The sequence below is a fragment of the Toxotes jaculatrix genome, chromosome 14 (genome assembly GCF_017976425.1).
Source record: "Toxotes jaculatrix isolate fToxJac2 chromosome 14, fToxJac2.pri, whole genome shotgun sequence".
In the NCBI taxonomy this organism is placed as follows: Eukaryota; Metazoa; Chordata; class Actinopteri; family Toxotidae; genus Toxotes; species Toxotes jaculatrix.
Window position 1 is genome coordinate 6,698,503 of NC_054407.1, and position 26,475 is coordinate 6,724,977.

Below are 26,475 nucleotides of genomic sequence, written 5' to 3' on the forward strand. Positions count from 1 at the left end.
AAGACTCCACTTTTAGAGTATAAAGGACTGCTGAGCCCATATCAAAGTGGATTCTGTAGAAGTAGATCAACTAGAGATGCTCCCTCTAAGGGTGGGTGTAGAAGTGTAGTTCTGTTGAGTCCTTAAAGTCCTGGGCTCTTAGAGGACATGACAACAAAGAGATTAAAAGTAGGTACGTGAGAGGCACTATCATTAATTATAACCGCCGTGAATAATACCTGGCAGAACGAATGGGATACAGACAATAAAGGGAGGCATTATTATAATATACAAAAGGCAGTTCATTTTAAACACTTTAAAAGAGTATATTGTAACTGTGGAGAGGAGGTAATCATTACATGATTAAGACTCAGTAATGCAGGTTTTCAAATCCACGTTATATATAATGGAGAAAAGCTAAACATATCTGTGTTAGTGGTGTAACACTGGGAGCTGGAGAAGACATTATCATGCACTGCAGTGAATCTAACTCAGAGAGGGAGACATTAAGAAGCAGCACATGAAACAGGGCAGGAAGAGAGTTTAAAATCCCTGCTGAGCACAGGTGTTCTTTTACACACCGATCATTGTTCACACAAATGCCATGGTTACACACACTCCGACACAGTAGGTGGCGGTATGCACCTTTAAAGCTCGTTTCCACTCCGCCAATAAACGTATGGAAGAAGGTTTCAAGCAATAACCTCAATTTTTCCGACAGACCCTGAATCCAGCACTTGTGGTCGGTTGAGAGTGGATGTTAGCATCGCTCCGGCATATGAATGGGTCTGTGTTGGGCCTCCAGTAAACACTGCACCCCAGGGGGAATTCATACGAAGTGTTTTAGCTGCATTGAGATTATTTTGGCTGATATTAGCCTCAAATCACCCCCTTGCCCCAGTCTTCCTTGAGACTTAAAAGCTAAAGTTGCTTAGCAACATCTCATCGATCTTTACGGTTCTGCTAACCGGCAGTGATTAGCTAGCTGGCTAGCTACTAGCAGCTTAGGTTAGTGTATGGATAGTTGACCTAAATGGGTAGGAAATCAAGGAATTACCATTTTCAGCCAAGTATACAACGCGTGTGATAGTTTGTTTGGACTAATTCGTTTCAAAATGGACCTTAATTTTTACTCTGATCTGTCGGATGGTTGTGCTCAAAACGTTGATTCGGAGTTTTTGGACACTCAAGCATACGGTGGATACTCTGAGGAAAACAAGGTAACTAATGTTTACCAGTGTTTAATGTCACTGACCGATGGGATTGCTGACGCTGCACGTTCGTCAGCTCGATGCTAACCGTTTGTTTCAGTTTCCAGAAGGCAGCGACAGCTATCTCACCATCAGTGGAGCGGGCCATCCCTTTTTGTCCGCTGAGGTGAGCGAGTTAATTCAGTCAACATGGTGCTGCTGCGTAACATGTCTTCATTGTACTGATCTTTATACATGTGCTTCAGTTCATTAAGGACAGATCCGTTGGTCTTTGTCTTTCTCCACATACAGCAGACATTTCATACTCCCAGTCTCGGGGATGAGGTTTTTGAGATTCCTCCCATCTCCCTCGATCCGGACCCAGCTCTGGGCATCAGTGATGCCGTGTCCCACTTTGAGTTGACAGATGGGTCAGATGGCACCGGGGGACCTTCAGGCTCCCGTAGCCTTGTTAGCAACCTAGTGGTCGAGGCCAATGACCCTTCGTTCGCTTCCACCTTTGTGAACTCTGGGTCCCAAGGCCTGGAGCAGCTAAACCTCGGGGCAATGGGCCAGACTGGGGGGGCGGCTCTACTGAGCTCTTCTGCATTGGTGAGTGCTCTGCCTGAGGGCTCTCACACAGAATACTGTGTGGTGTGTTTAAATGTCAGCTGTTCATGGATGCAGTTAGGAGTTTTCCTTAACTTTTCCGTGCTCTAATTCCTCTGCAGGAACTGGGGAATTCCGGTGGTTCACATTTCAGCAGTTCATCCCCTATGACAATTGATGTCCAGCTTGGTGACATCGGTCATGGTCTTTTGGGAAGCAGTCAGCTGAGTACAATCAACCAGTCAGAGCTGGCGCTGGGCCTCGGGGGTGAAAACATCAGGCATCATTCAGAGACACCTGAGCAGCCGCTGTCAGCAACACCGTCTCCAGCTGGTTCCCTGCAGGATGAGGACATGGATGACTTCAAGGTGAGGGGTTACACCTGTGGTGGCCAACATCGTATAACTGCATTTTGGATTCTGTGCTATGTTTCTGGTCCTGCAGCTAATATGTTCTCCTCCCTCTCTTCCACTTTTCTCTTCCTTACTCAGAGGAGCGTGCTGGTAGACTCCCCAATGTCTCTCTCCTCTTCCTCTGTCCTCTCCAACATGTCCTCCCACCCAGTTCCCCTTTCCTCTGTCTCGCCTGCTACAATCAGGAGGGGTGGGGGGAAGCCAGCCACGCTGGCAGCGAGTGGGGCCGTGGGCACAAAGAAAGGAAGGAAGAAGAAAGATCCAAACGAACCACAGAAGCCTGTTTCTGCCTATGCCTTGTTCTTCAGAGACACCCAGGCAGCTATTAAGGGCCAGAACCCCAACGCCTCTTTTGGAGAGGTGTCAAAGATTGTGGCCTCCATGTGGGACAGCCTGGCTGAGGAACAGAAACAGGTATAAGCACACAGACTTATATACAGTATATTAATATCTTACATCAGTCTTGGGGGAGGAAACATGATTTTTGATGGAAATGTACAGACAAAGGGCACTTATTTTAAAAAGTGATATGTGTTTTTCTCCAACAGGTGTACAAGAGAAAGACAGAAGCAGCCAAAAAGGATTATTTGAAAGCGCTGGCAGCTTACAGAGCCAACCAGCTGTCACAGGTAACATCGTGCTGTCCTCTAAAGAAACAAACTTGCTCTTTGGGATTTTCATTCAAATGGATTTCCTAATTTATTTAATCTGTCTTTATTCCAGCCTGCCGCTGAGGAGATGGAGACTGCCCCTTCACCACCTCCACCTGCCGTTAACCCAGTTCCATCTGCTGGTCACCAGGCACTCCGCCCTGCTAACAACAGCCTGGAAGAGAACACCATCACCAACATTTGTGCCTCCAACATTATCCTGGACGTCCCAGAAATGACCACACGTTCCCGCACAGGGGCAAACAAAGCCTCCACTCCAGCAGCAGCAGCAGCTCCACCAGCCCAGACCATCACCAAGATCATAATCCCCAAGCACATGCTGCAGGCGGGGGGCCAGGTGGTGACGGTGTTGCCCGGAGGGGTCCGCACCTTGCAGCCTACGTTGGTAGTGTCGGGTGCCTCTCGCCAGCCACCTCCGCTGCAGCAGATGCAGAATGCTCCTCTGCCGCCACGGCTCCAGCAAATGGCGCCGGCACCTCCACCGCTACAAGCCAAGCCCCGCGAAGGAAGCGCCATGGCAGGTCTCCCTGTGTCCATCACGGCTACTCCTCCGCCTCCACTCCAGATAAAAATAGTTCCTGCCTCCTTGCAGGATAAAGAGGCCCTGCCAATTATTGTCCCCAGCACAGCTGCTGCATCATCTACTGCGACTGCTGCTGCCCAGTCTGCTCCCGTCGTCTCAGTGCAGGTGGTGAATTCTGCTGATGTTTCAGGGAATCCAGATGAGGATGAAGTTACAGATGTGCTGCCTTCAGAAGAGGTAAATGTTCTGCTTAATTCATTGCTGTGGTTTGTTGAGGTTTATTTTGTGGCAGCTGCATTTAATTGACTATTTGACCTAGTTTGGGATTTTCACAGCTGTTTATAATTTATCCTTAGACAGTGCCAAGCAACAGATGCCAAACTTTCAGAAGTGCAGAGTATTATTCAGATCTAACTTGGGCAAAGTTTTAAAATAACTGCCACATCTTCTCCATTTTCTATTTTCTACAAGTCAGAAGATGTTAAATTTGATCCCTCCTACTTGCCATTTTAATAGTGCCTATCAACCTCTAACTTTCTGTTTTAGAGCATTAAATCAGAGTGGATGTAATTAAGAGTCTTCTGTCATGTCACTAGAGTAAAGACACTTAAAGAAATAAAAACAAATTAAATACATAGTGAAAAATTTAACTGACATTTTTGCAACTTGCAAGATACTTGAATTAACATTTCCTCATTATGTTGATAGGGAGTGTAATCCAGGCAGCACTAAGTATCCTTAAAAACATGTTTGCTGTTGCTAAATGTTTGTAGAAGTTGAGATGAAGTCATTTCATGTTAAATACACTTGTATGAGAAGAATTCTACATCGGACTGGTAGGTAAATTTCTCATTTCTTTTTTAAAAAAACAAAAACCTACATTATGAAAACAAAAGGACAGATCTAACTCAGGGGAAGGATACAGGATAAATTCTAAGGCAGTGAACTAAGATGGGAGACAGACTGTGGGCACAGATACAGTAGCCTGGGTGTTTCATCAGTTTTATAGCAGGGTGGCAAACAGAAAGCCACAATTGCAAATGACATCTGGGGTAGCGAATGTGGCTGTTCACTTAACAACCTATGCAAACTGGCACAGCTCGAGCAGTTTCACCCAGGGGAGGAAATATACTCTCCAGATGTTGCACAGATATTAAAAAACATTTACACAGACTCAAAGCTGCAGCTGCTGTCAGCAGTGTCTGTACCGAACACTGAGCTGAAGAGGGCAGACACTTATTGCACAACCTACTCTGACAGTTTTAGATCAGGGTATAGCAAAAACCAGGTGGCAATATTAATGATACTCCTTTTATCAGGATGACATGGAGGTGAATGGGTCCATTGATGCCACAGCTCTGAAGAGTGTGTGTGTGAGGGCGGGCTGTAACAACCCAGCAGTCGATAGTGAAGACTGGGACAAAGAGTACTGCAGCAACGAATGTGTGGCCACTCACTGCAGGTGTGTAGAGGACTGAAACATGAACTGGTATAATGCGTAAAATGTTTTTGGGTTGTTTTTTTTTTTTCAGCTGACATTAGAGAATTTTTTTTCATTAACTTGGTATTTTCTGTTTCTCAGAGATGTTTTCAAGGCGTGGTGCTCCATCAGGAATCAGACCATGGGAACAGTGAAGTAAAGCACAGCTACTTACCAGTCACATCAATACAAAGTTGGTTTTTTTTTTCAGTCACATCAACTTTTTTTTGTTTTTTCACCAGGAGCCAGTGTTAATAATGGAAAAATGGATGCAGAACTGTTGCACTACAGTAATACTAACAATGCATTTCACTGCAGGTGCTTAAGGGTCATAATTCTCTCACTGTTTTGTACAAACACTGTAGGTTTTACAGTTGTTGTTAAGGACAGTAAACAAGTAGCATTGATAAAATGCCACTGGATTAGTACAGTCATTCCAAACTGTTATTTTTGGCAGTCGAATTACAGCAGTGTCGGGTGTGTGTGGATAATTATGTAGTGCGATGTTTGAGTATGTGTACAGCTTTTAGTTGGGCATCATGGGGACTTTGTGGCAGCTAGGAAAAAAGATCAGCACAATGAAGTATAAAACATTTTTTTTTTTATCAAAGCCCACACAGCTTATCTTTGTTTACTGTAAGTGGTAACTTCATTTGGAAAAGCCTAAAATAGGAAAGAAAAGTCTGTTAGCCAAAGCTCCTTGTTCTGACAGATATTTTTACAACAGTTTAAGACATGATTGTATAGTGTCATTAACTGATTTCAAATTCATGCTCTGAAATTTTTAAAATTTAATTAAGTGAGAAAAAGCTGTCCAATTCTTTACTTAGCTGAAAAATGCTTTAGTTTGACAATAAAACAGTTTGTATCACTGTATGCCTTGTTTTTGTACAGAGAATATCGGCCTTTTTAACTTAACATCGCCTTCAGTTTTTGTAAAACATTCTATTCAGATCATTGTCAGTTGAAAAAAAATGCTTGACTTTAATGTTTTCTTAATAAATGAGAAAAAATAGCTCAATATAGAGATTGCTGTTTTTGCTGTGTCCTTTAAAGAAAGACTTTGAGAGAGGAAATCACACATTATACCTCTGACAAATGAAAAGCTGAATTCATAAGCAATCAAACACACTCTTACTCAGTTCAGCACACTCAGGGGTTTAACTGCTGCAGCCTTATGTAGTCTGGTATGACCAGTGGGTTGTGGTGGCTAAGGCTAGCTCGTGTAAACATTAACTGAGTCGCTTTGCTTACTTTATAATTCTTATGCTTCTGCTGCACTTTGGAATTTATCATTATCATTGTGACTTGTGACCAAAGTGGCTGGTTTTCAGAAAAGTTACATAGATTCAGTCTGTCCTGTTCTCATGAACGTCATATTACGGGAACATTTTGAGGGACTTTAGCACAAATGTTCACTTGAACTCAAGAATGAACTGATTAGATTATGGTGGTCAAAGGTCACTGTGACTTCAAAAAACACTTGAGAATTCATAAACTATGTATGATACAACACACTTAATACCTTTTTAATAAGTTCCTTCAAAGTCTGTGCTACATATCAGAGTCTGGACAGACAAGGATGTAAACTGCAACTTGACAGGTTAGTGGACACATACATCTGCAGTAAATCTAGTCTGTAGAAAAATGGGGCAAATTATTGAAAATCAGAATAATATATATGTTGTTACAATAGTTACAGCAATAATTATAATAGTGAAAGTGGTAAGACTGATTGTCATTCGTTAAAGTGGCTTCAATGCTGAGATGTAGGCTTTATTTAGTCTCACAGTACAGTCACCGTCCTATACTGAATTCCCTATGACAAACACTTTGTATAAAAATAATGTATATTTCAAAGTTACATTTATACAGAAAAAAAATCTACAATCAAAGGAAAAACATTCAGTTAATTATATTATATACATACTGTACATACCATAAAATGCTTTACAATATAAAATTATACCTGAGACCAGTCACTGGACTTGAGGCAGTCTGGATGCAGCTTTAGCTTCATTTTGAGTTTGTAGGATTATTCAGGAAACCTTGACAACAGAGGCTTTGCTCAGTGGATCCACACGGTAAAGCCCCACACCCAGACACACTGGCTGAGTCAGTTTAGCCCTGAACTCGTGCAGCTGGGTGATGGTGAGCTCCACAGCACTGAATGTGATGTTGCCTTTCTCAAAATTGACCGTCACTGCTATTCGGCTGCTCTGCAGGTTTTCAGAGAGAGCTTTTTTCCGACCGTTATGGTAAGCAAACAGCTTGCCTTTTCCATCGTGTGTTAGGCTCCAGGACACTGCGTTGTTTCCAAAGGCACTGCTGTTCTTGCTCTTGCGTTGGATGCTCCTGTAGGAGACGGCGATGTCCCAGTATCCCTCAGCCTCCAGCTCCCAGGTGTGGATACCAAAGGAGAAGCAGCGCATGGAGAGGATCTGCGGGGCTTCATCGAAGCGTTTGTTACTGATAGGATAATCCAGCTTGGTTTTCACTCTCTCCACTGTTCGGAGGTCAGTGGAGACTCCAAGGAAAGGACTGGCAGTGTCCAGGTCCAGATTGAAAGCTCCTGAGAGACAGACAGAGTGCCTCAGTAATTGCTGTGGTGTCTGTGCAAACACATGTGCTATGTCCTTCATATCACATATTTTCTGGGCATTTTCAGAATACCTAAGACTGTAACATAACAATACGTGTGTTGAAATGCACTCCAGCAAGTAGAGTGGAGTAATCAGATAGACATGTAAACATTTAATCTAGGTGTCTGATCAGTCTCTGTCATGTGTTCAGGTGCCTCATCTCAAGTTATAAAGGGAAAAATGGTGATTAAAAGTGTAATGATGCTGAAATAATAGTGGAAGTCTGACGATGGTGAAGCAGACTAAACTTCTACTGGTGCTCTCGTATTTGATTACTGCAGATGAGATGGAGAAGCTAAATCCAGAGTTGGACATGCCGGAGAGTCCAAGCAGCCAGAAACTAACTTGAGTTCATCCTCAACTATTGGTGCAACTTAGTTGGTTCTCCCCAACATTTTCAAATCTTTGATTATATCATCTCCATCAGGCTAGTCAGTGTACTCCAGTACAAACACACAGTACTTCTCTCTGACTACCTTTAACATTTCCATTCTGACCCCTTGTTTTCAACAGATCAGTTTTTCATACCTTCATCATCCGCCTCTAGAAGTGTGTTGCTTGTCGTTGGATGCTCAACCAAGAATTCTAGGAACAGATTTTAAACAAATAACAGTGATTTAAATGCCCCATATAAAAAGTTACTATTTAACTCCTGTGGTTTGAGACATTGTCACTTGTCTTGAAAAAATTTTTGGGTTAGATAAAATACAAGTTCTGAACCTTATTTTCTTTTATATCTTCCTCCTTTTATATCTTTTATATCTTCCTCCATCTATTTATATGTTTTATAAATCACATGACATCTTACCTGCGATGGTGGAATAGATCTGATGCACACGGCTGTGCTGCTTTTCCAGTGCTTCTGTTAGTGTCTGGTTTTCCACAGAGTAGGTGTAGGCTGGTGGGAAACAAAGGCAAACTTCGCTGAGAGCATGTTTGCACACACACACACACACATATACAGTGGGTACGGAAAGTATTCAGACCCCCTTAAATTTTTCACTCTTTGTTATATTGCATATATTTGCTAAAATCATTTAAGTTCATTTTTTTTCTCTCATTAATGTACACACAGCACCCCATGTTGACAGAGAAACATGACATTTTTGCAGATTTATTAAAAAAGAAAAACTGAAATCACACGGCCATAAGTATTCAGACCCTTTGCTGTGACCCTCATATATTTAACTCGGGTACTGTCCATTTCTTCTGATCATCCTTGAGATGGTTCTACACCTTCATTGGAGTCCAGCTGTGTTTGATTACACTGATTGGACTTGATTAGGAAGGTCACACACCTGTCTGTATAAGACCTTACAGCTCACAGTGCATGTCAGAGCAAATGAGAATCATGAGGCCAAAGGAACTACCTGAAGAGCTCAGAGACAGAATTGTGGCAAGGCACAGATCTGGCCAAAGTTACAAAAAAATTCTGCTGCACTTAAGGTTCCTAAGAGCACAGTGGCCTCCATAATCCTTAAATGGAAGACGTTTGGGACGTTTGGGAGAACCCTTACTAGAGCTGGCTGTCCGGCCAAACTGAGCAATCGGGGGAAAAGAGCCTTGGTGAGAGAGGTGAAGAAGAACCCAAAGATCACTGTGGCTGAGCTCCAGAGATGCAGTCGGGAGATGGGAGAAAGTTCTAGAAAGTCAACCATCACTGCAGCCCTCCACCAGTCGGGGGCTGAAGGTTCACCTTCCAACAAGACAATGACCCTAAGCACACAGCTAAAATAATGAAGGAGTGGCTTCAGGACAACTCTGTGACTGTTCTTGAATGGCCCAGCCAGAGCCCTGACTTAAACCCAAATGAGCATCTCTGGAGAGACCTGAAAATGGCGGTCCACCAACGTTCACCATCCAGAACTGGAGAGGATCTGCAAGGAGGAATGGCAGAGCATCCCCAAATCCAGGTGCGAAAAACTTGTTGCATCATTCCCAAAAAAAACTCATGGCTATATTAGCTCAAAAGGGTGCTTCTACTAAATACTGAGCAAAGGGTCTGAATACTTATGGCCGTGTGATGTTTCCGTTTTTCTTTTTTAATAAATCTGCAAAAATGTCAACAATTTCGTGTTTCTCTGTCAACATGGGGTGCTGTGTGTACATTAATGAGAGAAAAAAATGAACTTAAATGATTTTAGCAAATGGCTGCAATATAACAGAGTGAAAAATAATTTAAGGGGGTCTGAATACTTTCCGTACCCACTGTATATATGTTATGTCCTGGCTACTGACATTTTTTAAAAGCTGATTCTCTTACCATAATACAGAACTATAAACCACAGGGAGAGCAGCACCACTGTGACACTGTTGAGGCAGTTGGCATTTTGCACTTTCAGTTTCTGTTGCAAAGAAAATACTTGTTTAATACGAAAACTGTACAAATGTAAATCCTTTCAAATCCCAGATATTGAGAGTTTAGTAAACAGGCCTCACTTCACGTTTGATCTCTTCTTTCAGGTGTCTCAGTGAGTCATTGGATTCTGTGATCTGCTTCTTAAGCATTGTGAAGCGCTGGTCCATGTAGTCCTGTTAAATGCACAATATCACCTTTAATCACCCCTTCACATTCAGTTTTATCCTTTTATTTTCCCATAATTAGCTTTGAGTTGCAAAACGAGGCGTTGAATGAATGACATGGGGTGGGGAGGGATTCTCAGGGACCTGAAAATCCTGTTTCTCCGCAGCACTATCAGCGATAGGAGTTTCCCTCCTCTGTATTTACAAGAAACTGTTGCTAGCACCACCTTTTTTTTGTAAATGTCAAGATTTTTTTTCTGTCTTGTATGCAGTGTTATTCAAACTTACAGTCAGGTTTCTCCGTAGGACAGTAGAGGCCTCGGTGGCAAGGTTGTTCTGTTTGCTCTCCAGGGCGCACAAGTTACAGATGTAGCGCCTGGATGTGTTGCAGTAGTACCTTAGCACCTCGTCCTCGTGCTGTGGGCACTTCCTCTCTTGGAGGTCACCCAGAGGCCTGACCACAGGGTGGCCTGTGAACACTGGAATCTCCAGGTGGTCCTTCACGTGCTCTTTGCACATTGACACCTCACACTTAAGACACGTTTTTATGGCTGGGACTTTTTTCTCCAGGCAGAAGTTGCAGTACACATTTTTTGTCTGCTCCTCCTATACAAAAATCAGACGCAGGGGATGTGGGGAAGGGTGTGTTAGGACACTTTTAAGGTCTATGTGTAATGATAAAATAAATTGTGGGTAACAATATGAAAAAAGGCAAGTAGCAGGTACCTTCCTCCTCTTGTTCTCCCTGAAGTCCTCTGCAATGTTAGCCAGTGAGTAGTTCTTCTGTACCTTGATGACCTGTCCAAAATAAGTCCTACAGTCAGGGCAGCGGAAGGGAATGTCTGAGGAGTGATCCATCATGTTTTCCAGACAGCTCATACACATGCTGTGTCCACAGGGCAGCTGCCGAGGATCCTTGAAGATGTCCTGGCACACTGTGCACATTAGCATTTCCTCAAGGCGGGTTTGCTCTGCACCTTCCATCCTCGAGCCCTCTCCTCCAAAGAGTGCAGGGGAACAGAGAAACAGCAGACCAGAGGGAGTTAACTGCAGAGTTAGAGCAGCACTCAGCTGCTGTCTTTATAAACACCTCCTATTTCATTTGTTTAGAATAACTCATGAGCCTTAGCATGATGGGAGATAATCAGTAAAAGCTATCCTACCTTTAAAGTCAAAGCCAAGTATTGTTTGTCTTCTGCCGTCCGTACGCACATTTCTAAAAGTGAAACCACTGTTGAATTTATGTTGGTACTTCCTGATGGGGCGGGGTCTCAGAGGGGGAAATACGGGATTACGTCATCAAAACTACTATTACTACGTAATAGAAAAATAGATAGTATTTCTTAAAACCGCCGTATTTATTTTTTTTTTATGTATTTATTTATGGGAATAAGTAAAAGAAAACACCTGTTCAGTTATTTTGGTTGATAATTTTGACACAGCTGTAGTTATTCGCATTAATAATCCCACTGGGCTTTAAAATGGTCAGCGCTTTTGACCCTTAACCTCTCAACGAGTGATAAAAAATTTGCGTCTAAAATCTCAGCCCCTCTTCTCCAAGTCCTGAGTCAGCTATAAAATAAAAACGTTTTTTTACCTACTTCCTGTTTCCGTTGTCCATCGTGTTTAAATGTCCAAAAAATGTGCTCGGAAATCTCATAATCCTGACATTTAGACGTTTGCTTTAGTATCACACGTTTATAGTTTATAGAGGTGTTGTCTGTTTGTTTCCATGGTAACGGTACAAACCGGAAGTGCTAATAGCTAATCTAACATGACTTTGCATGCATTCGTTCACCAGCGATAAACCCGAACCGTGCGGTAAACTCCTTGGTCAGATTATCTAACATGGCGGTTTTATTGACGGTTCATAAACTGTAAAACGCTAGTAAGCTACCAACTCTGCAGGTATACATGTTAATAAGTAATCAACAAAGGGTAATTAACCGTCAGCTCCGCAGTTATTCAAGTTAAGGGAAATGAGCTTCTTAAAGTAACAAGTCACATGAAGATGTCTAGGAGCTGTTTTCCAGACCGTCAGAGGTCAGACAGTTTATTAGACTGTCTTCCTGATGGACTGAAAAGGTCTCTCATTCTGGAGAAGGACAAATGGCTGTCAAACGGATTTTTCACAATCTGGCAACCCAATAGTTGCCGTTGGTTTGCAAGTGACCTATATAGCCTCAATAAATGTTTTAATAACAATTAATTAAGAGTCCAAGTTTAAAAAGGATACTTTATTAGAAAGCAGGACCCTTCCTCCATACTAAACATAGTGTTTAGGGTTCACACCCTGAACACAACAAATCCACAAGAAAAATGTTTTCTAGTATTATAAGTTTAAAAAGAGGAAAACAGACATTTGTCAATGTAAAGTATGCATCAAGGAATATAAAAGTTTTTTAAGTATCTAAAAAGAGAACATAGGATAACATTTGTTTGACCATATGTCTGCTTACTATAGTATAATTATTATTCCAAAGTGTTTTAACGTTGAAACCAGACTGATGATAAAGTCAGGATGGCTACTAGATTATGGGAGGAAAGAAGTCTACATACATTCAATAACCATAATATGAACACAAAGCCAAACACTTGTTCAGGAGAGACATGAGTGAAAAGTTTACAAAACAAAACATATAAAGAATACAGACATCAAAAACAGACATAAGTGAGAGAACTTCATATGTAACTTTGACACAGGAAACGCTGCCAGGTGATGATTTTGTATTTTGCCCAAGCAAACAACAAAAGAACAGCAGATATGTCATTCATCAGGGCCATATAATTTTAATGATGCATTCAGAATCAGAATCATTTACGGGACACATCTATCACCTAACAGCAATAGAGAATTTCGGCACGTACATAGTATGACTGGTTATCTGCACAAGGAGGGGGAATTCCTTAAAGACTGATCATGCATTTCCCAAAAGGTGTGACGCTTTTTAGAATGACACCTTCTCAGAAGGAAGTTGCCGAGTAAAACCTTTACATACTAGTCTCCCTATTGGTCCACAAGCACAAGAAGTACAGTAAGAAACAAGAAACAAAAGAAAAATAAGACAAAAACATCAGTAGTATACATTTCTAAAAAAAAAAAAAAAACTTCTGCCATCAAACTGCAACTTTGATTATTTCCTTTTAAACATAAACCTTTCTGAAATGGCACTTTTGCTGGAATTAATCTCAGTCTATTTCTCTCATAGCTTTGTCTCCAAAAGCAAGTCAGTGTTTTCAGTCTGAGGTAGAAAATGGTGGAACCAACACAACCAGCCACTGATGGCTGTTTTCCTACACCTACAAGCCAGCAATCATCCTAAATGAAGGGACAAAGACTCCACACTGGTTCAGTCTGTGTTTCTCCAGGTTTCTCATGATCCTGAACATCTTCCCACACGTAGCGCAGCTGAAAGGCTTTTCTCCTGTGTGAAACCTCAAGTGTGCTTTCAGATTGTCTCGCAGACGGAAGCTTTTGCCGCACTGCGCGCAGTTGTGCGGCCTCTCCCCCGTGTGGAATCTCAAGTGTCGACGGAGGCTCTTCCTCAGCGCAAACGTCTTCGAGCACACTGAACATGAGTATGGTTTTTCTCCGGTGTGGAAGCGCTCGTGCCGTCGGAGAATCTTTCTGCGTTTGAACGTTTTTCCACAGATGCTGCAAGCGTATCCATCGTAGGTGTGGGTGGCGACCTTTTGGAGACGCCAAACACCGTTTCCACATGGAGTGTAACAACAGAGGCGATGGCCCGTGTGAAGACCTTGGTGGTGACGGAGGTCTTTTGGCAGACGCCAACCGGTTTTGCGGTTAGCAGCATCATCCTGAAGATGAATCCCTGAATCAGGCACTCTGAGTACGTTGACCAGTTGTACTACACAGGGACGCAACAGCTTTTGATCTAGCGAGGTCAGTTTCAGTTTCATGTGGAGATTGTTCTTCGCCTCCTTTGGCATGTGGATCCGTTCCCAAACCCCAACCTGCACAGGAGTGACGGCTCCATCAGACGGGGACGGACTGTAGGCGGTGCCTTTAGCGGTGCTGACACAGGCTTGCTGAGGCTCAGCTTCAACAGGCTTCTTTAAAGTGTCATGTTTGGGAGCTGGTGACTCCGGCTTAAGGATCAACGGGCAAACAAACTTCACCTTCTTCTCAGAGGTGATGTCACTTGTGTCGGGCTGGACCACGAGAGGCTTTTGTTGAGTTGGAGAGCTCTGCGTAGATCCATGGCTCAATGTCTCTGCACAGACTGAAAAACATTAGTAGCATTTTAAGTATATTGTACATTCCCACCACCCTTTCCTCATTCAGCTTCAACATCCCTCCATGTTTTTCCAGTCTTATCTCTGTAATACGGTATCAGATCACCAACAAGTCCTAAGTTTAATATTTATAATAAAAATCTCATTAACCAATTCTCTGTCATCAAATAACAGGGAAGGAGAAGACACCTGTTTGTTGATATTGTAGTTCCCCACAGCTGCCACTAGGTGTTAGTAAAAAGTCATATTTTACAGACGGCTCCTTTAATTGGAAGAATTTGAGACACTGATGTCTGTGCACAAACTTCAAATCCAAGTATGTGCTTTAGTATTTCTTTATGTGTAATCTGTAGTTTATCCTTCCACATTTTTGCATCGCCTGTCTAGGGCAGAGGTATGTACGCCTGTCTGTGGTATGACAAAATCTCAAGAGTTGACATGACAATCAACTCTTGAGATCGAAGACCTAACAGATATGTAGATACTGGACTGAATAATTACGTATTTATAAAATGAAAAGTGTGGTTCAACCTAACTGCCTGTGAGTGTGGTACTACTTGTTTAATCTGTATTCAGCAATTCAAATCCTCCACAGATAAAAACCCAAATTAAGTCTGATTTGCATAATTTGTCTCTGTTCATGCCTCTGGACTGTCAGTGTGTTTCAGCCAACTCACTGCCATGGCTTTTTTTTTCTCTTACCATGCAAAACAACTTCTGTTTGGGCCTCACTATTCGCTGGAGACTCTGTTTCAAGGACGCTCAACTCCACCATATCCACAGTCTCTTCCAAAACCTGGTTAAAGTAGAAACATTAAAATCCTTTAAAAACAACAACAACAAAAAAAAAAAACCCAATATGACACAAAGTACTGCTCTAAGAACACAACAGCCTATGGTGACATGCAGACACAAAGCTGCTCACGGTTTCACTCGGCCTGTTGCTCTTTATTCACGGGTGATTTGCACCCCTGAAAACTCTCACTGACCTGTTCCTTGAGAGGCGACCATTCAGGGTCAACATGCCCATTATCTCCAGCCAGGAGGATTTCTGGTGGAATGAGCTGCCCCTCCACCACCGCCACCTCCTCCTTGCACTCCCTCAGGCATTCACCCTCTGAGAGGAAAGGGGGACCTGTGGAGCAGAGGAGGGAGGGGTTAAAACAGAGGCACACATACATTCCATTGCACTGGATTTACGATGGGGAACACCCTGCAGGAGTTCAGTGCAGCAGTGTATGCATCAGCCAAATGCATCAAGCTTAATGTGTGTGTTAATTGCATTGACCATGTTTCTGGTTTTATCGTGTAATTAAAGCACTAGTCTGAACTCTCCTCGTGCCCCTATCCCTGCAGCCAAACCGTGGACGTAAACAGGAAGTCGTAGCATTTAAAGCTCCAAAAAACACACACCAGAAAGCTCCAACAGCGGATCAACACCCTCGTCCACTTGCACGCCGATGCTGCGTTTTGTGTCCGCAATCGACAGACTATCCAGTGTCTCCAATATGACATTTTCCGTTTTGTGCTCGGTGCGGCCCACATCCACAGCCGAGGCTCGGTATCTGCTCTCGAACAGTTTGGTTAACTCCACCGTGGCCGCTTTAACCAGCGCCCCCAGCACCGACTCCACCTGCGCTTGGAGATTCACGACGTCCACGGACATTTTGGGACGCTCCGACTGCGCAGAAGTTTGTGCAAAAAAAAAAAAAAAAAAAGACAATGCAACGGCAATCCAAAATTAGCTGTGATCTTTATTTACCAACGACAGCCACATGGCTTTGCAGAAAGAAGGGGCGGACCTCATGCGTGCGCATGCGCGTGGTACTGAAGGGGGGGGCAGCCAGTTAAAATACAACAGGAGAGGGGCGGAGCAAAAAGATGAGAGGAAGCGACACTGTGAGCAGTTGTGCTCAATAGCTTAGCATAGTAGCATTTAAGCATAATTATTTTAAATATATATTATATCATATATATAGTATAGCTAAATACTGTTTCAGTAAAAATGAAGAAATGAAGTTAAACTACCACCAGGGGGTGCTAAAACCTGTTTTTCTGCCACATAATGTCCTTAAATGCATATAAACGTCTTTGGGACTGTTTTGTACCCAGCTCTGTTTCCCATTTAACCTTTACTACACCTTTATTTGTTAAGAAAATCCCAGACTAATAGGTCAGCAAAATCATTATTACATTAAGATATTTTCGTAGTTAGATTTCACAAACACACACACGCACCTTTGAAAAACTCTACAGTAGTGGGGTTTCTGTCCAAGCTGTCATTTATTTAAGACTTCACAGTAAGTTAAATTTCTCTTGTTACAAAAATAGAATATGGCTGTTGTTATATTTCATCATCGTAGAAAACATCCATATGATGTACAGCACTTTCAGTGTACAACATTACATTGATTTCACAGAGTAGGCTGGTGATTTTTAAGACCCGTCAGAAAAGCCTGCTAGCACCCTTGGATCTGACTTCACTTGTCTCAAAACTGGGGTGACCAAAAAATATATATATATGTGAACACAAATAAAACACATTCAAACTGCAACAGACTCCACAGATGGACTCAGACATAATGCATACAACATTGCAACCCCTCCAGTACTTTGGAAAATAAAAACTTTAATAATATAAAAATCAATAGCAGTAGATGGCAAGGTTTTGAAAGAAATTCTTTTTTTATTGTACCAGACAGTGTTACATGTGGGAATAAAGGTACTGTGGGATCTTATAAAGTATTTTTTTTTACATGGAGGATTAGTGAATATGTAGGGGAAAGGGATAAATGAGTAATGGAATATTGTACTGGTGAGATGCAGAAAGAGGATGATGAAAAGATGAGATATCAAAATGAACTGATGAGTTCAACATAAGAACCAGTTAAAAAAGACGTTTTGACAGAGTTAATGATGTTGACTCTTGAAACTGCATTGGTCAGACTTAAAGAGAAAATGATGACTTAATGATTTAATAATCATCGTCGTCGTCATCATCATCGTCGTCATCATCATCATCATCATCATCGTCGTCGTCATCGTCGTCATCGTCGTCATCATCATCGTCATCATCGTCGTCGTCATCATCGTCGTCATCATCATCATCATCGTCATCGTCGTCATCATCATCGTCGTCGTCATCATCGTCATCGTCGTCATCATCATCATCGTCATCATCATCATCGTCATCATCATCGTCGTCGTCGTCGTCATCATCATCGTCATCATCAGGATCGATTTCACCTGACAGAGCATCCTCAATCCAGTCCTCAAGCTCATCTACAGATGGCAAGTCCTCACCATCATCCATGTCCATCCACACGCTGTCAGCCTGCAGAGCGATGAAGGACAAATGGACTGAAACAAACTGACTTCTAGTAGCACTATAGAGCAATGTTTTCACAAGTGGGCCTCCGTTTTTTTTTTGTGGTTTTTTTTGCATCATGCACAGGACACACAGGCACTGTGCTTGCAAAATAACCCACAGGGTATCTTTAAAGTTTCTAAGAATGGTTGCCACACCAAATGTATGGGTCCCCACTGAGTCCCAAAAGCTCAGTGAACCAACTACACTGGGATACTACCTGCCCCGGGTTTTTTGTGAGTCAGTCAAATTGTAGCAGTCAGCTCTATAAGACAAGGCCTCAAGGTTGGGTAGAAGGCATGGGGCCTTACCATTTCAGCTTGTAATTGAAATTAACAAACTTGTTCTTTATTAAACTAGCTAGTCTGAAGCCTTCAGGGCTCCTGATGTACTGGGGCATCAGGGGCAGTTGTCCACTCTACCTGTAAAGTACCCAAGGCATTACTCACATCATCAGTATCGACAACGCCAATCTGTGGAGAGGACAGGTCAATGCCAAAAGTCTTCTCCCAGTGTGGCAAAAGCTGCAGGGGAAGCAAAGAAAAATGCATTTAGCAGTCAATGTCCATAAAGTGCACATGAAGAATATCTTTCATTATGCTTTACACACGTCATCATTACATCTCAGTTCAGTTCAGTTTAACCTCTCCAAGTCTTTCTGGTTACTACCATGTACATTGCACTGCGTTATTTTATTACCAGGGGGAAGTCATCAGGGTCAATCCAAACAATGCTGAGGTCAGGGTTGTCTGTGTTATCCTTGGCAACTTGTTTCAGGATCTCCAGGAACTCAAAACCGTCTGAGGAGAGGAGAAGAAGACCTCAGTGAAACTTAAAGTAAACTATCATAGAGGTGCTTCTACAGGGTGGCAATGGGTAATGGTTAACTGGTATATTTGCTTATCATCATGTCGTCACCATGACATTCTAGATTTGCCATTTTTGACTGGTTGTCAGTAGTGTTTCTATATTCAGTGCACAGTTCCTTTACCTGGGTCAGCCTCCTCTGCAAAGGCAATGATGTGTTCATCATCAACATCGTCCGCCTACGGAAAGAGTGAAGAAAAACTGAACCTACTGTGACAATCTTGTTGAAGTTACAGTTTACAATTTCAGGAAATCCATTAATTGTTCTGGAGTTGTGATCAAATCAAAGCATAGTCCAACGAATTCATCCATGTTTAGTGTTGGGGGTTTCTTACCCAGATCTCGTACATGTTGTGTGGTTGCATCTTCCTCAGGGTTGGTCTTGAAAAGCAGAGATCAATTAAGTTTTCTGCATTTTGCTGTCAATTCTGGAAGGATAAACTTTTAAATCATGAGCTCAATTGAGCTTAGCACTAGCAGGATTTACCTGTCATTATCTTCAATGAATTTCACCAGCTCATCCTCAGAGTAAGGCTTTCCAGGGATGACCACTGGATCATCAATGAAGGGTTCATAGAAGTCAACCTCATTAAGCTTCAGCTCCAGAGCCTTGGCAATCTACAACATCATAAAGAACCATGATGATGTTATTGGTTTAAAACAGACAAACAAACAACAATAACAAAAAAAAAAAAACCTACTGTATTGGTCTTGAGTCATTTTGACTGTCTGCTGAAGAGAATTTATGAATTTTAACCGAGGAGGATTTACAATACAGCAGTTTGGAATGAGGTTTGAAAATCATGACACCATACTGTAGCAGAATATGGAGTCTGCTTGGATCCTAAAAAGGACTATATCAACTACAGTATTCAAAGTGGTCTTACAAGACATGACTGGTTGGGGCTAGCTGGTTAGCATTTTAACGTCAGTAAAAGAAAACAAGTGATTGAAGTAGATGCAAAACAAGAGTTTTAGCATTGCTTTCTACCACTGAAGTCAGCTCATAGACAGTAAACAAATGAAACCTGATGCTGAACTCATAATATTTCTTCTACACTTGTGAGTAAACAGCTGTTAATATTTTATTTATTATTTTATTTATTTATAATAATGTTTTAGTCAGATAACATACCATGATTACTCACCTTGGGACTGAATGTGGCAAAGAACTTGACGTGGGGGTGGAACTCCTCTGCAGCATCGGCAAAAGCCTCAAAATCTGAAATTTTACAGGCAACCATCAAGTTGTTTCAGTAGATCAGCCCCTGTATGAAATGTCTAAGAATGCAGACTTGTTGTTCTCATCATTACTGTTGCTCTCTGTGTGCTCACTTAAACTCACTTAAAAAATCAAAACAGCAGTAAATCAAGCAATATGAGCCCTATCTCTGTTGCACTTGCTTTATACATTATGAGCAATTACATTGAAAAGCACCTGTAAAAAAGAGATTGCAACAGGTTATCATGCCATCACAGTACAGATTCTTACGTTCTGACTTGTGACTCTTAAAGTAGCCCACCAGTTTGATGTCCTCTTCGATGTTTTCGAAGCCTTTCAGTTCCTTACTATTGTCAATGATTTCCACTGGGTCCTCAAGAACCTATGAAAGAGATTGAGGGGCATGGCGGAGTAAAGGGGAAGACAATAAAGATGAAGGTGAAAGAAAATATTAAGCCAAAATAAGATTCTGTGTGTCATCTGCATAGAAAGCAAATGGGTAGAGAGTTTTTTGTTTGTTTGTTTTTCTTTTTTCTGAAATAAGGCAGACTATTAACTGGGAGATTATATCCTCACGAACATCATAGATGAACTCCACAAGAGTGTCTGCTGCAAGCTCGCCATCATATTCTATGACCTCATCCTCTGTGAAGATGAAGATGCTGTCGGACTCCTCAAGGCCTGGGGAAACAAAGAGGGCATATTGAGTATTTGACCTCAAGCCCTCAAGCGGTGCAAAGTGTCAGACTTGTTTATTTGTGGCCTCCTTTCAGCATCTTTTATTTGTCATATGTAAGAACAGGAAACATCATATGAAGACATCCCACTGAGAGCCACATGATCTCTTTCTGGACAGGAAATTCAGAATATTAGCCATTTCAGATTAATTGTGAAGTGGCTGACATTGTGATGCTGGTCTGTTTTTCCCATATTTAGCTATGTCACCAAGTGTCTGCAGCTCTATTTACCTAATTTCTTGGCAACAGCTTTGTCGTGCTTTGCATCAATGAGACCAACTCCAACATCCTCATCATCAAACTCATCCAGGACCTGGGCGGCAAGCTGTAAAAGAAAGGCACTGTCATATAAATGAAGACATGCTTCTGATTTGTCAAACAGAAATACACGGCTGCGTGAGTGTGTATCTAATGTGTTTGAAAGCTTTCTAGACTGATATTACACCTTTTTGACAAAGTTGTCTCACTCAGTCGTTTCATTACCATAAAAGCCTGCTTTTCAGAGCGCTGCTTGTGCACTTTCTAAATCTGTATGAAACTTGAACCTCATGACTGACAGTCAGATCTACCAATGGCAGCGGCACATTCATAGCCTGGCTGCATTGAGGAAGTGGTTTGAGGGTCGTCTCAGTGTGTTTGGAGGGTAAAAAGTACACACACACGCACACACTCACACATGGGTGCACACTGGTGTCGGAGAGCTTGAGCAGCTGCTTTTACTGGCATAAATAGTTCGACTAACCAGGCTGTCTTGCATTTTGTTGTGCAGATAATTCTTGGAATTTCTTTTTACTTGATTGGAGTCGCAGATGGGTGGGGCAGAGTAAAGCAGCTCACAGTTTTGTAGCTTAGCAGCTGGTAAGTTGCAAAATATATACAAGTATGCACGATTAAAATGATGTTCATTTTATAAAAAAACATAATCTTTAAGTACGTTACTTTGGTTTTACTGTGATTTAAACTTTTATTTTTGCATTGGAACATATTTTGTTGCAGACCCCACCCTTTTGGCATTTCAGTAAGCTAAAATAAACTTTTAAAGGGCAAGTGATTAAGGTGAGCAAGGCTTGATACTATCCAAGCAACTGAAGGAGGATACATTTGTGGATATATTGTAATAAACAGATACGCAACAAGCACTGGTGTTACCTGTTAAATTGTCGTGTACATGCGCATTAATAAAACTGATTACATTATATTTAAACTTTTCAGAGAATCTATTTTCTATCCACTTTCTCACCTTCATAAAACTATTTTTTCTGCATATACTGTATGTTGGATATAATACGATATAATGTGTTAGAGATTGTTCTTCTTTATGTGTATGTGTTTGAATATGTAATATTCATACCTTCCTTTTGATCAATTTAATATGAAAATGATTTCATATCTTTGTATCTGCGTGTCTTCCAAATATAAAACATGCAAAGTTGTCTTTGGACCTTGCTGTTCAGAATGTGTGTCTGCAGTAATGTGCCTGATATCATTACTCCAGAGTAACTGAACCCACCCGACTAACATGTAAAGTTAAACCCGCAGCCTCATTATATGGGATGGGATTTCACAGCTTGATTTCTGCATGTTTTCCACGTACACAACATTGCAGATTTCACTGCAACTGTGCACTATCATTTTTAAATACTCTCTTTGTACTCTTTGTACTTCTTTTAAAGGACAGTTCATTTCATTTTGCCAAAATGCCCAAGGAGCAAACATATACATCCATGTGAACCCATCTATAATAATATATATCATGTTTTCATGGGCAGTGAGCGAATGCACAGTATAGCTAGTCTGGAATGTGCAGGCTCACTAATCTAAATGGAAACACATTCCTAACACACAGACCCAGTGACAGGGTTACAAATCAGTTTTCTCTTACCGAGGGAGAAACCACTTAAGACCTCCTCACTCTCATCATGTCACATTTCATTTGATTTGACATTTCATTGAAATCCTGAGCCCTCTGCTGTTGTCTGTTACTAATAATAAAACCTCATCAAATGTAAATCATAATACATTCATAAGGAGAAACACAAGCCTTCAGGGAGCTCAACCCACCACAAAAGCAGCTTGTGATAAATATAGAAGCCACACCAGCACCAGGGACTATTTTGGCGAGGTGGCAGCGATGCCGAGCGCTCTGGGATCCGCTGACAAGTACAGTACTGCAAGTGTCAATCACAGCGCAGAGCTGAGGCGGCACTACTGGAGCCAGAACCTCCACTGCTGGCCTCCGGCCCTGAGACGGAACCCCAACGTCCCCATACAGAGACACCAGAGGCTGTTGAGATGATGTGATATGTTAAGAGGAGCAGCCTCCTTCTCCCTCTCTCACTAATTTGGTTATTAATCTTTTACTTTCTATTATTATCCATAACTATAAATATTCCTCTCACTTCCTCCCCTTTCATTTTATTTATTGACATTAAATAACAAGATAGAGCCATAATTTGTTGATTGCTTGATGTCACTTTAAAATTTTGTTGTGCGAAGTTCCTCCATTTTAATATGCTGATAAATAAATCTTGAAAAAATTTTATTAAATTTGTGTTTGCATATAATTAAAGTATGACTGCAGCTGTCACTAATAAGTCAGAGAAAGAGCTTGAAAATTTTCTAGGGACTGACCACTAATTATTTAGGGTTCAGTGCCGCCCCCCTGGCTGATGCTCAAATCTGTTTTAGGATTTGATTGTAATTGCCAAGATGGGTTTTTTTTCCTGGTGTATTTTTGCATCAGTTCTAAAAGGAGCCTTCAGCAGATCCTGCAGCTTTCTTCAAAATATAATAATGCATCAAGTGCATATGTTTGCAGCCTTTGTTCTGTACAGTGGCCATGCCAAATGCCATAAATTGATGTTGTAACACGATTCAATATATATATTCCATAAATCAGTCATCACTCTTATCATGTTTTTATAGACCTGCACCTCTATGCGCACACATACACTAAATGGTATTTCTTCAAATGATGTATTCTGTCTAAAATGTCTGAAAATGAATAAAGTCTGCATTGAATGTGATGGCTCGGATTTTCAAAGACGTCCACATGTTGTTAACATCAGCTGAAACTTTCATTTTGGTTGGTCCATTTTAAAATGACCACCCAGAAGAAAACACCTGGACAACAAGGACAAGAAATACGAATACCTTTTCCTGGAAAATGTGATGTAGGCGTGTGTGACATTTGATACACAACAATTTTCTAATATAATTTGAGACCCAACTTTGGTCAGCTGTGGTTTGACGTACTTGTGAGCTGAAGCTTTGTGCTGAAGGGTGATGTCATGTCTTTCTGTGAGGAATGTGGTGAAACTGCTGAGTATCCAGCCTGTGAGAGTCCTACGGTGTGAGAGGCATGCTGATGGAGGTGTGTTAAGTGGATCAGCTCCTGCGCACACACGCACGCGCACACAAACACATCGTACGCATTGCCAGAATGAATGATATCTTGGGTCCTCACAGCTCAGCTTTTTGCCTCGGTGGACAACACTGACGACACACCACAGGCTTGTGACACATTTTTGGGACCTCACTTATCAGCATTTCTGAATCCAGCAAGGCTATTTTCCACCTCACAGCATCACTTTACCATGACAACACCTCCTGTTGTTCAATTTTACATTTAACACATTTCAGATCTTGCAAAAAAATATAACTCTATGCCAAATATTCCCTCCATTTTTCTTGTAGCCACGCAGCAACACTGTTTTTACATTTCTTTTTTTTTTTTGTCTTAAGCTTACATGTCAAATTAAAGTCCCTCAAGCAGTACACTGTCACACAATCCACACCTGCATGAATTAAAATATGTGCAACCAAACTGATTTTAAAAAATTACAATTTTAAAGCTACTAGAACCTCCATCAAAACTCTGAAGAACAACCCAAGGTTTACGGTTGTGTGATGTTTCTGTGTGCTGTATCCAGTTCTAGTTATATACTGCTTCTTCATCAGTATTCTATCCTCCTTATTCTATCCACATCTCCCATCTCAACCCACCTCAAGGGCCAACTCCTCAATCTCAAACTGTCTCTGGGCGACGCGGCTGGATCCGGGATGGTCGTGGTAGTACACCACCATGACATCGTACTTCTTCATCACAGACTTATAGTTCTTGATGTTGAGGTCGTGGACGCGGTCCTTGCCATCATACTCTGGGAAGTCCAGGCTCTCCTTGCCCAATGAAAAGCCCCCAAAGGACAGCAAAACTGCTACAAGCACCCAGGTCCACTTCATGGCTCTTCTCTAAGACAATGCAGATGCACTTGAAGTTACAGAAAGTAAACAAAGGGGGAGAAAAAAACAAAATAGTTTGGTGAAAGTATGAAGAACCCCTTCCAATCCGCGTCACCCAGAAGAGAGCAAGACCAACTCCTGCATCCACCTTATTAAAAACCCCACATGGGCAACTGGCTGTGGGGCACAGGGTGCAAGAGGGGTTGGGCTAAGTTTGACATAGGTGATAGTGTGTGTCTATGTGGGGTGTAACTGAGCATGGGAAAGATGAGGTGGGGGCCATTATGGTTGCTGCGGTGACAGCTTTGTGTGTAGGTGTGTGTACGTGAGTGTGTGTTACAGACCTGTCAAAGTGGGTGGAGTGAGGTGATGAGGACCAACCTTCTGTCCTTCTCTCTCCATCCCAACTGGGGACTGGGGAAGACAGTGATGGAAATGGATGGAGATGGTTCATGTGCAAGGAATAAAGAGATAAAGGAGGATGGTGTGTGTGTGCGTGAGTCAGGGGGTCTGATAACAGTTGCTTGAAAGTCTGTCTGCTTCACACCAAATGAAGGAGTGATATGATGGATTTAGAGGCGGCTGCAAATATGAGGGACTCTTTTCCCATATTAAGTGTAGATGGAGGCTTGGATCCCAGCTAAAAATACTGGATGTAGGACAGAGAAGTACATATCAGGAGGGGGTGCTGGTGTCTAATTTGCTGCTGCTGGCACCGTCGCAGCGCTAGAATGTGGAGCTGGGTCACTCGGGGACATGGAGAAGAGGGAGCAGAGAGGAGAGGGCGGTGCACCTGCTGAGGATTCAGAGTGCATAGGTGTCACTTAGCCCTGACTCAAGAAGAAAGTGAAACATAGAGTTTTACAGAGTTTAGAGTCTTAAAATCTTTGAGTCTGAGCCTGATACAGTACACGTGTGTCCTGTGCAATGTGTGCATGTACGCTTGAGATGATCGCATGAGATATTACTTTACAAATTGAAAGGGAAGAGGTAAGCTATAAATAAATGCAGGCTGCGTGGTATCGTAATACTTCTTCAGACTCCTAACACACCCCAACACACACACGTACGCGTCACACCCCTCTTTTCTGTGGCAAGGCACGCAGGCCTAGAGTACTAAAGGTGGAAAGATTTTGTTTGAAGGGAAGAGTCAAAGATGCACTGACTGTGACTGTGTGTGTGTGTGTATGGTGATGGTGTCAGTGACTGTGAAAGTTAAGCTGCGTGGCTTACTGTGTTACTGTAAACATCTAATAAAATGGTATGAGATAGAGGCTTAAAATGAAGGGGCAGTGTTTTAAATGAGTTTCATTTACATTTCTCATGTTGTGACAGTACGTCCTCCAATACGGCTTCCATAACATTTTTCAGTCAGCAGATCTGCATTCAAAAAGAAATGAGAAAAACTTTTTAGTCAGTTTATGCATGTGTGACTTAAATGCTAAGAGCAACTAAATGTGTTGTGTCCAGATACTCCAGATCATTATTGGATGCTTTTCAGTTTTTGCAGGTTTTACAAATCAGATATTGTATTGTGAAATCTCACTATTCCCATTAGATTCATCTGGTGACATGTGGGTCCACTCTCATTAAAAGTAAACATAGTCTCGTAGACCAGGAAAATTCTACTGATGACTAAGTGATGTGATGAACCAAACAATGCATAATATAAAGTTTGACTTCAATGAAATCCTTTTAACCTGCTTCCAGGGCGTCGAGGTTAGAGTGACCTTACCCTGGTTATTTCAGAGTA

The 26,475-nt window shown here is 41.9% G+C and overlaps 4 protein-coding genes across 6 annotated transcripts; 1 reads left to right on the forward strand and 3 right to left on the reverse strand.

Moving 5' to 3' along the window:
• Window positions 1–721: 721 nt before the first annotated feature.
• On the forward strand, window positions 722–5,514 carry tox4a (TOX high mobility group box family member 4 a). Its single transcript, XM_041055403.1, has 10 exons — window positions 722–1,199; window positions 1,291–1,356; window positions 1,482–1,781; window positions 1,901–2,146; window positions 2,270–2,605; window positions 2,740–2,820; window positions 2,915–3,622; window positions 4,705–4,847; window positions 4,968–5,021; window positions 5,108–5,514. The coding sequence occupies exons 1-10, from the start codon at window positions 1,095–1,097 to the stop codon at window positions 5,118–5,120; spliced, it is 2,052 nt and encodes a 683-aa protein (XP_040911337.1). The 5' UTR covers window positions 722–1,094; the 3' UTR covers window positions 5,121–5,514.
• Window positions 5,515–5,871: 357 nt separating this feature from the next.
• Window positions 5,872–11,283, reverse strand: LOC121193202 (E3 ubiquitin-protein ligase Midline-1-like). Of its 3 annotated transcripts, none has more exons than XM_041055405.1 (8): window positions 11,194–11,283; window positions 10,757–11,028; window positions 10,319–10,636; window positions 9,947–10,039; window positions 9,771–9,852; window positions 8,316–8,405; window positions 8,036–8,092; window positions 5,872–7,437 (listed from the first exon to the last, which is right to left on the reverse strand). In XM_041055405.1, exons 2-8 carry the CDS (start codon window positions 11,012–11,014, stop codon window positions 6,905–6,907), a joined length of 1,431 nt encoding a protein of 476 aa, XP_040911339.1. In that variant the 5' UTR covers window positions 11,015–11,028; window positions 11,194–11,283; the 3' UTR covers window positions 5,872–6,904. The 3 variants fall into 3 exon arrangements, with proteins under 3 accessions (XP_040911339.1, XP_040911340.1, XP_040911338.1); XM_041055406.1 differs by having other exon boundaries at window positions 10,757–11,025; window positions 11,194–11,247; XM_041055404.1 differs by having other exon boundaries at window positions 10,757–11,077; window positions 11,194–11,245.
• A 976-nt stretch (window positions 11,284–12,259) lies between these two features.
• si:rp71-1g18.1 (uncharacterized protein LOC559922 homolog) lies at window positions 12,260–16,160 on the reverse strand. Its single transcript, XM_041055392.1, has 4 exons — window positions 15,701–16,160; window positions 15,277–15,422; window positions 14,990–15,083; window positions 12,260–14,274 (listed from the first exon to the last, which is right to left on the reverse strand). The coding sequence occupies exons 1-4, from the start codon at window positions 15,951–15,953 to the stop codon at window positions 13,331–13,333; spliced, it is 1,437 nt and encodes a 478-aa protein (XP_040911326.1). The 5' UTR covers window positions 15,954–16,160; the 3' UTR covers window positions 12,260–13,330.
• Window positions 16,161–16,551: 391 nt separating this feature from the next.
• Window positions 16,552–24,913, reverse strand: casq1a (calsequestrin 1a). Its single transcript, XM_041055393.1, has 11 exons — window positions 24,486–24,913; window positions 20,712–20,805; window positions 20,324–20,424; window positions 20,014–20,125; window positions 19,670–19,743; window positions 19,009–19,139; window positions 18,857–18,902; window positions 18,646–18,700; window positions 18,354–18,454; window positions 18,104–18,178; window positions 16,552–17,621 (listed from the first exon to the last, which is right to left on the reverse strand). Exons 1-11 carry the CDS (start codon window positions 24,720–24,722, stop codon window positions 17,262–17,264), a joined length of 1,386 nt encoding a protein of 461 aa, XP_040911327.1. The 5' UTR covers window positions 24,723–24,913; the 3' UTR covers window positions 16,552–17,261.
• Window positions 24,914–26,475: the final 1,562 nt, after the last annotated feature.

Bases quoted from the DNA above. Each gene is read 5' to 3' on its own strand.
- casq1a (XM_041055393.1), bottom strand. From the start codon at position 24,722: ATGAAGTGGACCTGGGTGCTTGTAGCAGTTTTGCTGTCCTTTGGGGGC. The intron at 19,140-19,669 runs GTGAGTAATCAT...ATGATGTTGTAG, and splicing joins TTGCCACATTCAGTCCCAAG to ATTGCCAAGGCTCTGGAGCT. The intron at 18,903-19,008 runs GTAAATCCTGCT...CTGCTTTTCAAG, and splicing joins TTCATTGAAGATAATGACAG to ACCAACCCTGAGGAAGATGC.
- si:rp71-1g18.1 (XM_041055392.1), bottom strand. From the start codon at position 15,953: ATGTCCGTGGACGTCGTGAATCTCCAAGCGCAGGTGGAGTCGGTGCTG. The intron at 15,084-15,276 runs GTCAGTGAGAGT...TACTTTAACCAG, and splicing joins GGTCGCCTCTCAAGGAACAG to GTTTTGGAAGAGACTGTGGA. The intron at 14,275-14,989 runs GTAAGAGAAAAA...AATGTTTTTCAG, and splicing joins AACAGAAGTTGTTTTGCATG to TCTGTGCAGAGACATTGAGC.
- LOC121193202 (XM_041055404.1), bottom strand. From the start codon at position 11,244: ATGTGCGTACGGACGGCAGAAGACAAACAATACTTGGCTTTGACTTTA. The intron at 10,637-10,756 runs GTACCTGCTACT...ATTTTTGTATAG, and splicing joins GGGAGAACAAGAGGAGGAAG to GAGGAGCAGACAAAAAATGT. The intron at 8,406-9,770 runs GTAAGAGAATCA...GTTTCCCACCAG, and splicing joins GTTTATAGTTCTGTATTATG to CCTACACCTACTCTGTGGAA.
- tox4a (XM_041055403.1), top strand. From the start codon at position 1,095: ATGGACCTTAATTTTTACTCTGATCTGTCGGATGGTTGTGCTCAAAAC. The intron at 1,357-1,481 runs GTGAGCGAGTTA...CTCCACATACAG, and splicing joins ATCCCTTTTTGTCCGCTGAG to CAGACATTTCATACTCCCAG. The intron at 4,848-4,967 runs GTGTGTAGAGGA...TCTGTTTCTCAG, and splicing joins TGTGTGGCCACTCACTGCAG to AGATGTTTTCAAGGCGTGGT.